At 43.2% G+C, this 12727-nt stretch overlaps 1 protein-coding gene across 7 annotated transcripts in view; it reads right to left on the reverse strand.

Annotated features, from left to right (window-relative positions):
- Positions 1-12727, reverse strand: part of LOC134347157 (neurolysin, mitochondrial-like) — a 53447-nt gene that overhangs the window by 14546 nt on the left and 26174 nt on the right. For 6 of the 7 annotated variants that reach the window (XM_063049374.1, XM_063049370.1, XM_063049371.1 and 3 more), the window contains 4 exons: positions 12175-12310; positions 4655-5021; positions 2911-3112; positions 1587-1773 (listed from right to left, as the gene is read on the reverse strand). In XM_063049374.1, the coding sequence (XP_062905444.1) occupies positions 1587-1773; positions 2911-3112; positions 4655-5021; positions 12175-12310 (892 nt within the window). The remainder of the gene's footprint in view (positions 1-1586; positions 1774-2910; positions 3113-4654; positions 5022-12174; positions 12311-12727) is intronic. The other variant, XM_063049375.1, reaches the window with a different exon arrangement.

Consider the following 12727-nt stretch of genomic DNA (forward strand, 5'->3'; position numbering starts at 1 on the left):
CCCATATGCCTCACATCTTTTGATAACAGATAAACAAAGTTTCAGGGTTCATGGTTTTTTCCTCACAAACACTTCCCTACGGAGTGAAGAAATTGATATTTCAGTATTTCTACTTCCTGCCTCCCCCTCCAATGCTAGTTTCCCCTTCTCCTGGCCTCTTCCATAAGCACCCAATCTTGTCCCTCTAATTAGTGGATGAACCAAATCCAACCTTGCCGTTGTTCAACGTAGACTAATATGCTCTTTTTGGTCAAAAGGTCACTTGAAACAATCCTGGTTATCTTTATCCCCCAGGCAAGGGGCATAGGGGCTAATTCTAGTATCTGGCCTTACCCACAGCTACAATTACCCAACTCCAGCTGAACCTGGAACTCTAAACTCTGCAATGCTTGGATCCACAACACCAGAAACTAAAACCCATTAAGACAGAATGTTGCAGAGAATGACATTCACCGATCTCAATAACAAAAGATAAAAGATTTGACCAACTATTAAGGACATAATTTGCCACTGTACGATTTCACCGATACTGATCTTACACTGTTGTAACGCAGTACCTAGGGTACACAACTATTAACCCAGATTATAATTCACACATCATAAAAGACATTGGTGCAAACTATAAAATAGCTTGTAAAAGTTGTTACATTTCACAGCAGTTTCACAAACACTAACAATTTTCATCCACACCCATGGACTGCTGGGCCACTTTGTTTCACATGTTCAAAGCTGTAGATCAGCCCATTATAGAAAATTAATTTACCCATTTCTACAGACTGTGTTGGATTGGGCTCTAGAATTGTTACTTTTCTTGTAGTTTAATTTCCTTATGCTTGTTTGTATTTTATATAATTACCTATATACATGTAAATGTTCAGTAAGTTTTCCAGTGGTTACAGAGGCCTCTGTATTTTTCTGGAAACTTCTTGCTTTCAGTAGTGGGGATCATATTACTTGAAGATAGCTACCTGATTGGTTAATGTTATCAATGAAATTTCTGTTGTCAGTAATCTGGTATTAGAAGACCACACTACCTTGAGTCTTTCTTTCTTCCCCGTGTCTCTTCCCTTTCCCAACTCTGGCCTTTGCTTTTCCGCTTTCTGACTCTCAACATGCTTCTTTTCCCTTCATCTTCTGTAATACTAATTAAACGATCAATAAGCAACACATTTTATGCCTCATTCTTAACTTCCAAAGAACCTTGGGATCGCAAAAGCATTCTCATGATCCAACACCTGAGAATTTTATTTTGAAAGCTCTCCTTTATCATATTGGAATCAAACACAGTAAATGTTTTAAAACAACACACATCAAAGTTGCTGGTGAACGCAGCAGGCCAGGCAGCATCTCTAGGAAGAGGTACAGTCGACGTTTCAGGCCGAGATGAAGAGTCTCGGCCTGAAACGTCGACTGTACGTCTTCCTAGAGATGCTGCCTGGCCTGCTGCGTTCACCAGCAACTTTGATGTGTGTTGCTTGAATTTCCAGCATCTGCAGAATTCCTGTTGTTTGCGTTTTTAAAAATGTTTTGAAAAGTATTTTAACACTTGAAAATTATATTTGAACTTTGCACAATTTACTTTTTACCAGTATTGGCCAGTCTTGATTGAACAAGTTTTTCAAGTAAATCATCAGGAATAGGACTCCCATTTTTATAATGGCGTGACATTCTCTTCAGTGGTTCTTTTTCCCAAACCCAGTTCTCCAACATCTGGGAAGGGGCCTCCAGAAAATCTGTCTCCACATTACCTCCACTGAACATGACAAAATCAGCCTGCAAAATAAAACATCACTCTTAAGAAAAATGTTAACTGTATATACCGTTTATAAAGCATCAATTAAATCTGAAGCAAAAAAAATACAAAATTTGGAAAATATTTAGCAGGTGAGGCAGCACCTATAGATAGGGTTGAAAGGTTGCTTGCCTTGGAGAGGCTGCTGGCTTGAGTCACTGCCCTCAGAGCGGACACTGGGTCCCAAAGCTCTCAGAGATGTTATTGAAATTCTAAGATTCATGTAGTTCGAACTACCTGTATTTCATATTGGCCTCTTTCAGGTCTGTTTTTGTCGTGTTCTCGCCCATTCTTTTTGCTGACAGGCAGGCTGGGAGGTTGGAGTTTTATGTTCTTGTCATTGTTTCTCCCTGTGGGCGACCTCTTAGTTTTTGTGAGAGGGAAGGGTTGGGGGAGGTGTGTTTGGCATCTGCAAGATTTTATTTCTTTTTCCTTTCATGCGGGGGTGGGGGGGATTAATGTCTTTCTTTTAACTACTTCTATGGTTTTCTGTATTTTATGTCTATCTGGAAAAGACAGATCTCAGTTGTATTCCGCATACATATAGATAAAATGAACCTTTGAAAGGTCATTGGCCCCAAATACTGACCTAATTTCTCTCTCCACAGGTCATGCCAGAACTATTGAATATCTTCTGCATTTCCTGTCTTATTTCAGATGTCTAGCATTGAAATGTATGGCTTTTTGATTGATCTAAAGGACACTATTTTAAAAACAAAGCAATCACGCAAGTTTGGAACAATGAAACCAGAAACCCAACCGATAATTCTGTAGTTTATACATAAGCCGAACTTCTTCATTACACAAAGATGATTTTATTGTTCAGTTTATTTAGTTGTGTTAGGTAGAACTCATAGTTTTGCACTTTATTAATCCGGATCCCTCATTTTATATTTTGTTCTCAATTTGTGGGAATATTATTATTCCCATAGGGTTGAAATACTGTGAAGATTAAAACAAAAACATGTCTTTAATCACAGGATGTGGGCTATGGTCTGTCAGGGCGTGGTTACATCTCATTCCTAATTGCTATTTCAGAGGTTGGTTATGAGTTGACCACATTAGTGGGCCTGATGTCACATGCAGGACGGGCTGAGTAAAAGGTGTGAAGTGGGTACCTGGGTACAGATCTGATGTATTACATGACCAAATTCGTGGAAGAAGGTTGCAACTTCCGCATGTTGGAGGAGTGAGGGAACGTTTTTGGTTGGTTTGGTAAAATTTGTTACCAATGCTGAAACTACTATTTGTCTTTTTCCATCGGGTAGTAGACACCCAGGCTGGAGATCGAAACAAGACGCGTGTCCATACTTTCCATCTCTGCAGGGGAAAGCCAAAACAACCAGTAACTTCTCCACTTGAATCAAACAGCAACAAGATCAAATCAGAACAGGGGTATCCAGTAAGCACAAAATAATTAATATTCTATATTATTACTGTGAAACAGATTTCAAAAAACTTGCTTACTTAACATCATACCACACTTATGTTACATATACAATCCATGTTATTCCACAGGTGTGTAACGGTCTTCATTGTATCCAACAACCACATTTAATGTAGAATACATGATATTGCAATCAAGTGTCAGGTCTGGCAAAACTCATGCATTTTAACTGCACTCGACACACTGATGATTGGATTTACTGTGACAAACATGTATAAATTACATAATTAGCATTTTCCTAATTGTACCCCTCTGATTACATCAAGCAGCATTAATCCAAAATGTGATTAACAAACATCATTTGACTGAAAACAAAATATTGAATTGATTACACCAGGAGCAAAGGAAACATTTTTATGTTTGCATTAAGCATATAGATCATTCTGATCATGTGGGTATTGTTGATGCCAATTCTGTGAATTGGATTTGTTATTGTAAATCTATAATGACTCAGAGCAGGCCACTGGGCCTACCAAATCTAAGCCAACTCTCCTATTTTCCTGTATCCCAATAACTTATTCTCCCTCACATGATTTGAGTGAAAACATTTTTCCTCTGATACCCTCTAAACCTTATGTCCCTTGCCTTCCGGATTTAAATATCTGTTACAGGGTAAAGTTTCCTATTTGCACCACTCAATTTTAGAGCATAGAGCATAGAATAGTACTGCACAGTACAGACCCTTTGGCCCACAATGTTGTGCTGACTTTTTTTTAAACCTACTCCACGATCAATCTAACCCATCCCAGATAGCCCTCCATTTTTCATTCATCCACATGCCTATCTGTCTGTTGTACAATTATGCCGTACTTCTACCAGGAGCTGCGTCAGCCTCCTCTGGTCCAAAGAAAACAAACCCAGCCTATCCAAGCAAATAGCACACTGTTGATCTCTCCTCGTACGGTGACGAAACGTTTGCAAATGGATTGCCAAGATCGGAGAACAACTCAACCCAACCATCAACCAGCTGAGCTACCCACTTTCCAAGTTACTTCCACCAGCCTATCCCGCCTCTCCTCATTTGGACAGGTTCACGGAGGGGAGGGGTTTGGAGGGCAATGGGCCAGAAGTGGGTAACTGGAATCAGAAGGGAGAATGCAGTGGTCAGAATGGACCAGTTGAGCCAAGGGGGTCTATTTTCATGCTGTACTACTCTACATCACCCTAGTGAATCTCTTCTGCAAACTCACCACTATGATCACATTCTTCCTAATACTATAGCTGCGGCCCAGCTAATATTTGGCAAAATTGTGCTGTAACCCTCTGTTCTTTTATTTTTGATATCTAGTATAGACAGAGCAAGCTGCAGGGCGTACTTCTGTGCTGTATCACATCTGAGGTCCTGTTTCCTAATTTCTTTCTTCCTGTGGCAGGGGATAGGATTTCAATATGTCTAAAAACTGTTATTAGCATACCTTGGATAGAGGTCAAGATAAAACTGCCCCAAGACGTTCCCTGTGAGGCTATCCTGGACAGAGTACATGGTCACATCATTATGCCAGGTTTGAGCATGTTTCAGTTGGGTGAAGGACAGTCCCAACAAGTCCTGATAGATGTCCATTAATATTGTGGTCACCACTTCCACGGGGAAGAACTCCTTCAAGTAATTATGATTAACAGAATATTTGATTTTCTCAGTCTGTGTCATATAATAATACATATCCCACGCATTTATCATGTTATCGTACTTGAATCCTCGCTCGGCGCATTCTTTCCTCTTTAAGTCTAAAATGAAGCTTCTTTCCTCTTCGCCTAAAGGTTTCAATTTCTGGTACAACTGATCTGAAGAACAAAAGGAAGGCAATGAAATATGTTTGATTTCAGTCAACAATTTATGTTGCACTTTCACCAGTTTTCACCAAAAATAAATTGTGCAGTTTGACATCCTGAGACTGAAGCATTGTGTAATGGGGGGAATTTATCACAAATTCTGCGAAGATCAGCAGGATAAATTCATGATTGATGACATTTTCTCCCTATTAAAGTCAATAGAGAGACGTCTCACACACACACTGCGAAACAGATGTGTGCATTGCTCTATCAGATTTGCCAGTGCATGTTCCTGTTGTGTAAAAATTCTTCAGGGCAAGGCAAATACTGCACATTCCTGTTCCTGAAACAGAGGAATGTACAAAAATAGCCCAATGCAGTCCCAGCGTTTTGGAAATATTATACCCTGCAAAACTACTCATACCTCATGAACTCCCCCACCCCCTTCAGGTGCTCACCCATCTCCTACATTCAGGGATATAATCAATAAATTCACAGAATGCATAGTTAAATCTCCTTTTCCTTAAACTTGACAATACGTCTTTTCACATTTTGAGCTATGGTATTGACCGTTCGCCCAATGCCTCAAATTTCAATCACGTTTAGTTCCCTTCACAGTTTCATCATCCTGACTGTGCTTTCAGGCTCTCTCCCTTTCAGACACTTTTTACTGGAACTTGCACACACTTTGTTCCACAAATTCTGTCTGAGCCACCGTGAGATTCTTCCATAAAACTGCCTGACCTTTCTGCTTTCCTGTTCTCGAATTACACACACAGAATGCTGGTAGAACTCAGCAGGTCAGGCAGCAGCTATGGAGGAAAATCAACGGTCAACATTTCATGTCAAGACTCTTCATCGGGTCATCAACCATTTATTCCCCTTCATAGATGTTGCCTGACCTGCTGAGTTCCTCCAGCATTTTCTGTGTGTTATTCTGGATTTCCAGCATCTTTCGATTCCCTTGGTGCAACACTCTCTTTAGAATATTCCTTGTGACCAGTATTTTGATGGTATTTCCAATTATCCCTTTCGCAGAGACTATGCCTTCTAAATGTATCATGCAGCATTTTCCTACAGTAGTGCGTTTTTGGAATTCTTCACACAATTACTAAATGTGGTAATTGTTGGTGAACCATTTCTTACTTGTGAGAAAATAAAAGTCATTGTGCTTAGCACTCTTCCCCTGGAGGGCTGTGGAGGTTAGACCAGTTAAAACTCAGAAAATCCAACATCCTCAGCATACTGGTGATGCCAGGCTATTGTATATCATTTCCATTAAAAGCCTAACACATTTTTGATTCACATTTTAGGAGATGTTACAAAGCAATAAAAGGGATGTGGGAATTGGGACCCATTGAGTTTAAAGGGAACGTGGGAATTGGGACCCATTGAGTGTAAAGGGAACGTGGGAATTGGGACCCATTGAGTGTAAAGGGAACGTGGGAATTGGGACCCATTGAGTGTAAAGGGAACGTGGGAATTGGGACCCATTGAGTGTAAAGGGAACGTGGGAATTGGGACCCATTGAGTGTAAAGGGAACGTGGGAATTGGGACCCATTGAGTGTAAAGGGAACGTGGGAATTGAACATAGAATAGTACAGCACAGTACAGGCCCTTCGGCCCACAATGTTGTGCCGACCTTTAAACCCTGCCTCCCATATAAGCCCCCACCTTAGATTTCTCCATATACCTGTCTAGTAGTCTCTTAAACTTCACTAGTGTATCTGCCTCCACTACTGACTCAGGCAGTGCATTCCACGCACCAACCACACTCTGAGTAAAAAACTTCCCTCTAATATCCCCCTTGAACTTCCCACCCCTTACCTTAAAGCCATGTCCTCTTGTATTGAGCAGTGGTGCCCTGGGGAAGAGGCGCTGGCTATCCACTCTATCTATTCCTCTTAATATCTTGTACACCTCTATCATGTCTCCTCTCATCCTCCTTCTCTCCAAAGAGCTCCCTTAATCTCTGATCATAATGCATACTTTCTAAACCAGGCAGCATCCTGGTAAATCTCCTCTGTACCCTTTCCAATGCTTCCACATCCTTCTTATAGTGAGGTGACCAGAACTGGACACAGTACTCCAAGTGTGGCCTAACCAGAGTTTTATAGAGCAGAATCATTACATCACGACTCTTAAACTCTATCCCTCGACTTATGAAAGCTAACACCCATAAGCTTTCTTAACTACCCTATCCACCTGTGAGGCAACTTTCAGGGATCTGTGGACATGTACCCCGAGATCCCTCTGCTCCTCCACACTACCAAGTATCCTGCCATTTACTTTGTACTCTGCCTTGGAGTTTGTCCTTCCAAAGTGTACCACCTCACACTTCTCCGGGTTGAACTCCATCTGCCACTTCTCAGCCCACTTCTGCATCCTATCAATGTCTCTCTGCAATCTTCGACAATCCTCTACCCTATCTACAACACCACCAACCTTTGTGTTGTCTGCAAACTTGCCAACCCACCCTTCTACCCCCACACCCAGGTCGTTAATAAAAATCACGAAAAGTAGAGGTCCCAGAACAGATCCTTGTGGGACACCACCAGTCACAATCCTCCAATCTGAATGTAGTCCCTCCACCACCACCCTCTGCCTTCTGCAGGCAAGCCAATTCTGAACCCACCTGGCCAAACTTCCCTGGATCCCATGCCTTCTGACTTCCTGAATAAGCCTACCGTGTGGAACCTTGTCAAATGCCTTACTAAAATCCATGTAGATCACATCCACTGCACTACCCTCATCTATATGCCTGGTCACCTCCTCAAAGAACTCTATCAGGCTTGTTAGACACGATCTGCCCTTCACAAATCCATGCTGACTGTCCCTGATCAGACCATGATTCTCTAAATGCCTATAGATCCTATCTCTAAGAATCTTTTCCAACAGCTTTCCCACCACAGATGTAAGGCTCACTGGTCTATAATTACCCAGACTATCCCTACTACCTTTTTTGAACAAGGGAACAACATTCGCCTCCCTCCAATCCTCCGGTACCATTCCCGTGGACAACGAGGACATAAAGATTTTAGCCAGAGGCTCAGCAATCTCTTCTCTCGCCTCGTGGAGCAGCCTGGGGAATATTCCGTCATGCCCCAGGGACTTATCTGTCCTAATGTATTTTAACAACTCCAACACCTCCTCTCCCTTAATATCAACATGCTCCAGAACATCAACCTCACTCATATTGTCCTCACCATCATCAAGTTCCCTCTCATTGGTGAATACCGAAGAGAAGTATTCATTGAGGACCTCACTCACTTCCACAGCCTCCAGGCACATCTTCCCACCTTTATCTCTAATCGGTCCTACCTTCACTCCTGTCATCCTTTTTTTCTTCACATAACTGAAGAATGCCTTGGGGTTTTCCTTTACCCTACTCGCCAAGGCCTTCTCATGCCCCCTTCTTGCTCTTCTCAGCCCCTTCTTAAGCTCCTTTCTTGCTACCCTATATTTCTCAATAGACCCATCTGATCCTTGCTTCCTAAACCTCATGTATGCTGCCTTCTTCCTCCTGACTAGATTTTCCACCTCACTTGTCACCCATGGTTCCTTCACCCTACCATTCTTTATCTTCCTCATTGGGACAAATTTATCCCTAACATCCCGCAAGAGATCTCTAAACATCGACCACATGTCCATAGCACATTTCCCTGCGAAAACATCATCCCAATTCACACCCGCAAGTCCTAGCCTTATAGCCTCATAATTTGCCCTTCCCCAATTAAAAATTTTCCTGTCCTCTTTATAATTATCATGGAAAAGGACAGAATCAAAGGCCAGGGAGCGGTGGTCACTGTCCCCCAGATGCTCACCCGCTGAGAGATCTGTGACCTGACCCGGTTCATTACCTAGTACTAGATCTAGTATGGCATTCCCCCTGGTCGGCCTGTCCACATACTGTGACAGGAATCCATCCTGGACACACTTAACAAACTCTGCCCCATCTAAACCCTTGGAACTAATCTGGTGCCAATCAATATTAGGGAAGTTAAAGTCACCCATGATAACAACCCTGTTATTTTTGCACCTTTCCAAAATCTGCCTCCCAATCTGCTCCTCTGTATCTCTGCTGCTACCAGGGGGCCTATAGAATACCCCCAGTAGAGTAACTGCTCCCTTCCTGTTCCTGACTTCCAGCCATACTTACTCAAAAGAGGATCCTGCTACATTACCCACCCTTTCTGTAGCTGTAATAGTATCCCTGACCAGTAATGCCACCCCTCCTCCCCTTTTTCCGCCCTCTCTATCCCTTTTAAAGCACTGAAATCCAGGAATATTGAGAATCCATTCCTGCCCTGGTGCCAGCCAAGTCTCTGTAATGGCCACTACATCATAATTCCATGTATGTATCCAAGCTCTCAGTCCATCACCTTTGTTCCTGATGCTTCTTGCATTGAGGCACACACATTTCAGCCCTTCTACCTTACTGTCTTTACACCGTTTATTCTGCTTCTCTTTCCTCAAAGCCTCTCTGTATGTTAGATCAGTCTTTACTCCATGCAACTATTTCACTGATCTATCGCTCTGGGTCCCATCCCCCTCGCAAATTAGTTTAAACCCTCCCGAACCATGCTAGCAAACCTACCTGCAAGGGTATTGCTCCCCCTCGAGTTCAGGTGCAACTCATCCAATCTGTACAGGTCCCACCTTCCCCAGAAGAGATCCCAATGATCTAAAAATCTTAAACCCTGCTCCCTGCACCAACTCCTCAGCCACGCATTCAACTGCCATCTCCTCCAATTGTTACCATCTCTGTCACATAGCACTGGCAGCAATCCTGAGAACGTCACCCTTGAGGTCCTGTTCTTCAGCCTTCTGCCTAGTTCCCGAAATTCACACTTCAGGACCTCATCCCTCTTCCTGCCTATGTCGTTGGTCCCAACATGTATCATGACTTCTGGTTGCTTTCCCTCTCGTACCAGGATGTCGTGCACTCGGTCAGAGACATCCCGGACCCCGGCACCCGGGAGGCAACGAACCATGTGGGTGTCCTTCTCACGTCCACAATTGGGACCCATTGAGTTTAAAGGGAACATGGGAATTGGGACCCATTGAGTGTAAAGGGAGAGTGGGAACTGGGAACCATTGAGTGTAAAGGGAGTGTGGGAATTGGGAACCATTGAGTGTAAAGGGAGTGTGGGAATTGGGAACCATTGAGTGTAAAGGGGGTGTGGGAATTGGGACCATTAAGTTTAAAGGGAGTGTGGGAATTGGGGCCCATAGAGTGTAAAGGGGAGCGTGGGAATTGGGGCCCCTTTGAGGATAAAAGTAGTGATAGAACTCAGGCTCAGTTGAGAATAAAGGGAACACAGAAACAGGAACCCAATAAACCTAAAGGGAGTGTGGGAATTAAGACCCAGTGATTATAAAGGAAGTGTGGGGAGTAGGACCTTGAGTTTAAAGGGACCTTGTTAATGGGACCCTGTTGAGTTTGCAGGGAACCCACCGAGTTTAAATCATGTGTGGAAAATGGGATCCAATGGGTTTAAAGGGAATATGGAAACTGGGAACCAATGTGACTAATGGGGGTGTGGGAATTGGGGCCCAGTGCGTTTAATGGACGCAAGAGAATTGGGACCCAGTGGGTTTAATGGGCGCAAGAGAATTGGGACTCAATGATTTTAATAGAAGTGCAGGAACCATGAGCAAATGAATAACGAAAACAATGGAGTGAGTTGAGGGTGCATGGAAACTGGAGATACATGAGAAGAAGCTGGAACCTGGAGCAACACACAAAAAGCTGAAGGAACTCAGCGGGTCAGGCTGCATTTGTGAAAGGAAATGAACATCGACATTTGGGGTTGAGATCCTTCATCTGGGCTGAAACACAGCAGAAATAGTCAGTATGAAAAGGCTCTAGAGCTGGCTGGTGATCAGTCAATCCAGATGGTGGGGGATGGCTGGTTGCCAGACGAAGGGAGTGTGGGAAAAGCACCAGAAGCTGCAAGTGACCAAGAGCTGAGAATGATGAAGTCTGATTGGAGAGGAAGGTTGATCTTGGAATAAAGGAGGTGAGGTTGGAAGAATAGAGGGAAGTAGTGGAGAAGGCAACTAATGGGATCAATGTAGATGATGGACATGGAGCAGGTGGAGGAAAAGGGTAGGTAGGTCAGGAGGAGGGAGAAATGGGACAGAGAGAAGCAGCTTGTTGGAAATCGGAGAACTCATGTGCTGATGCTACTGGGTTGCAGACTACCACTGCAGAATATAAGGAGCGGCTCCTCTAGTTTGTGTTTAGCTTCACCCTGGACAGACATCTCCGTATGGGAAAAGGGCGGAGAATTAAAATGGCTAACACCCAGGAAATCCAGACAACCCTGGGCGATGGAGCAGAGAGGCTCAGCGAAGCAGTTGTCTAGTTTGTACCTGATGTAGAGGAGGCCACCACGGAGAGGGGAAGATGTGGTTGGTGGTGGGACTACGTTATAACTGGCAGAAGTTGCAAAGAATAATCTGCTTGGTGAGGACCAAGAGAACTTTATTTCTTTTCTGTCTGGGCTGTGAGAGGGAGCAGATGTGCTGGAAACAGAGGAGGTACAGGTGAGGTCTCCATCAATACCCTGGGAGGGAAGCCCTGTTTCCTGTAGGAGGAAGACGACATCTTTGGAAATTGGATCCTGGCGAGTTAAATGCCAAACTATTGTGACTTCTGAACAATGGGATAGCAGATTTTTTAAAAGAGTTTTGCCAATTTAAATGGAAATAGCTTGTTGTAAGATCAGGGAATTGAGGCCTTTGGGGAAGCTGAACTGCAGAAGAGACCCGGAGACCGATCAGCCGTGGTCACACCCCAACGCAGGACAGATTTGAAGGTTTGAGGGACCTCCTCTTACTCCTCCTTTTTAATGTTCTAAGATGAAGCCAGATGAGCCCTTGGACATATTCAGAATTACATCACAAGAACTGTACTCTAATCCGCTGGCTCTGCAAGGCAACAAACACATTTTGTTTATCACTGACCATCAAATCTAAACCATAGAACAATGCCTTGCCACACCAGTGTACACAATGACGGGAAAGGGAAGAACTATGGTGATCAAACACATTATCAGCAAGATGGTGGGCAACAGTATAAATTCTGCCCAGCTGTTTACAAAAGCAGCTCATCACCAATCTTTTACATTTTAATAAAGTTTAAAGGAAAGAACAAACCTAAAAATTTAGCAACATTTTCCCTTTTTTTGGCCATGTTCATCTCAAGTACAAAGTCAGCATGGGAACAAAAGCCCAGTAGCTCTGCTGCCTTTGCTCGAAGTGGGATCAGCTTTTCAAGAATTCTTGTGTTTGCCTGCCAGTAAAAGAGATTAAAGCAGAGAATTAATCCAGTGATCTAACTTCACATATTTCAAAAGCAAGTTTTAATACAAATATACAGAACAGCAAAACAAGGTGTGCTGAAGTCTCTATAAGTTATTTTCTTTAAAAGAATGGTTTCTTGGCCCTATAAAACATTGCAACCCAAATATATAATACCTTTAACACAGCCAAACCATGGAACACCAGCAAAACAAATCTGCTACTGAGCTACCCAAGGGAAGGTCAGCAGAGGTTTATCTCAGTCAAGGAATTTGCTTTTAAGGAGCAGAGAGGGTTAAAGGAGAGTTTCGGAAAGGGAATTCCAGGTATTTGGCAACTGCACCAAGCTGCAAGTGATATTGGGAGCACACAAAAGATCAGGAGAGGTTCTGGGAATATGGAGAAGAAG

The sequence above is a fragment of the Mobula hypostoma genome, chromosome 5 (genome assembly GCF_963921235.1).
Source record: "Mobula hypostoma chromosome 5, sMobHyp1.1, whole genome shotgun sequence".
In the NCBI taxonomy this organism is placed as follows: Eukaryota; Metazoa; Chordata; class Chondrichthyes; order Myliobatiformes; family Myliobatidae; genus Mobula; species Mobula hypostoma.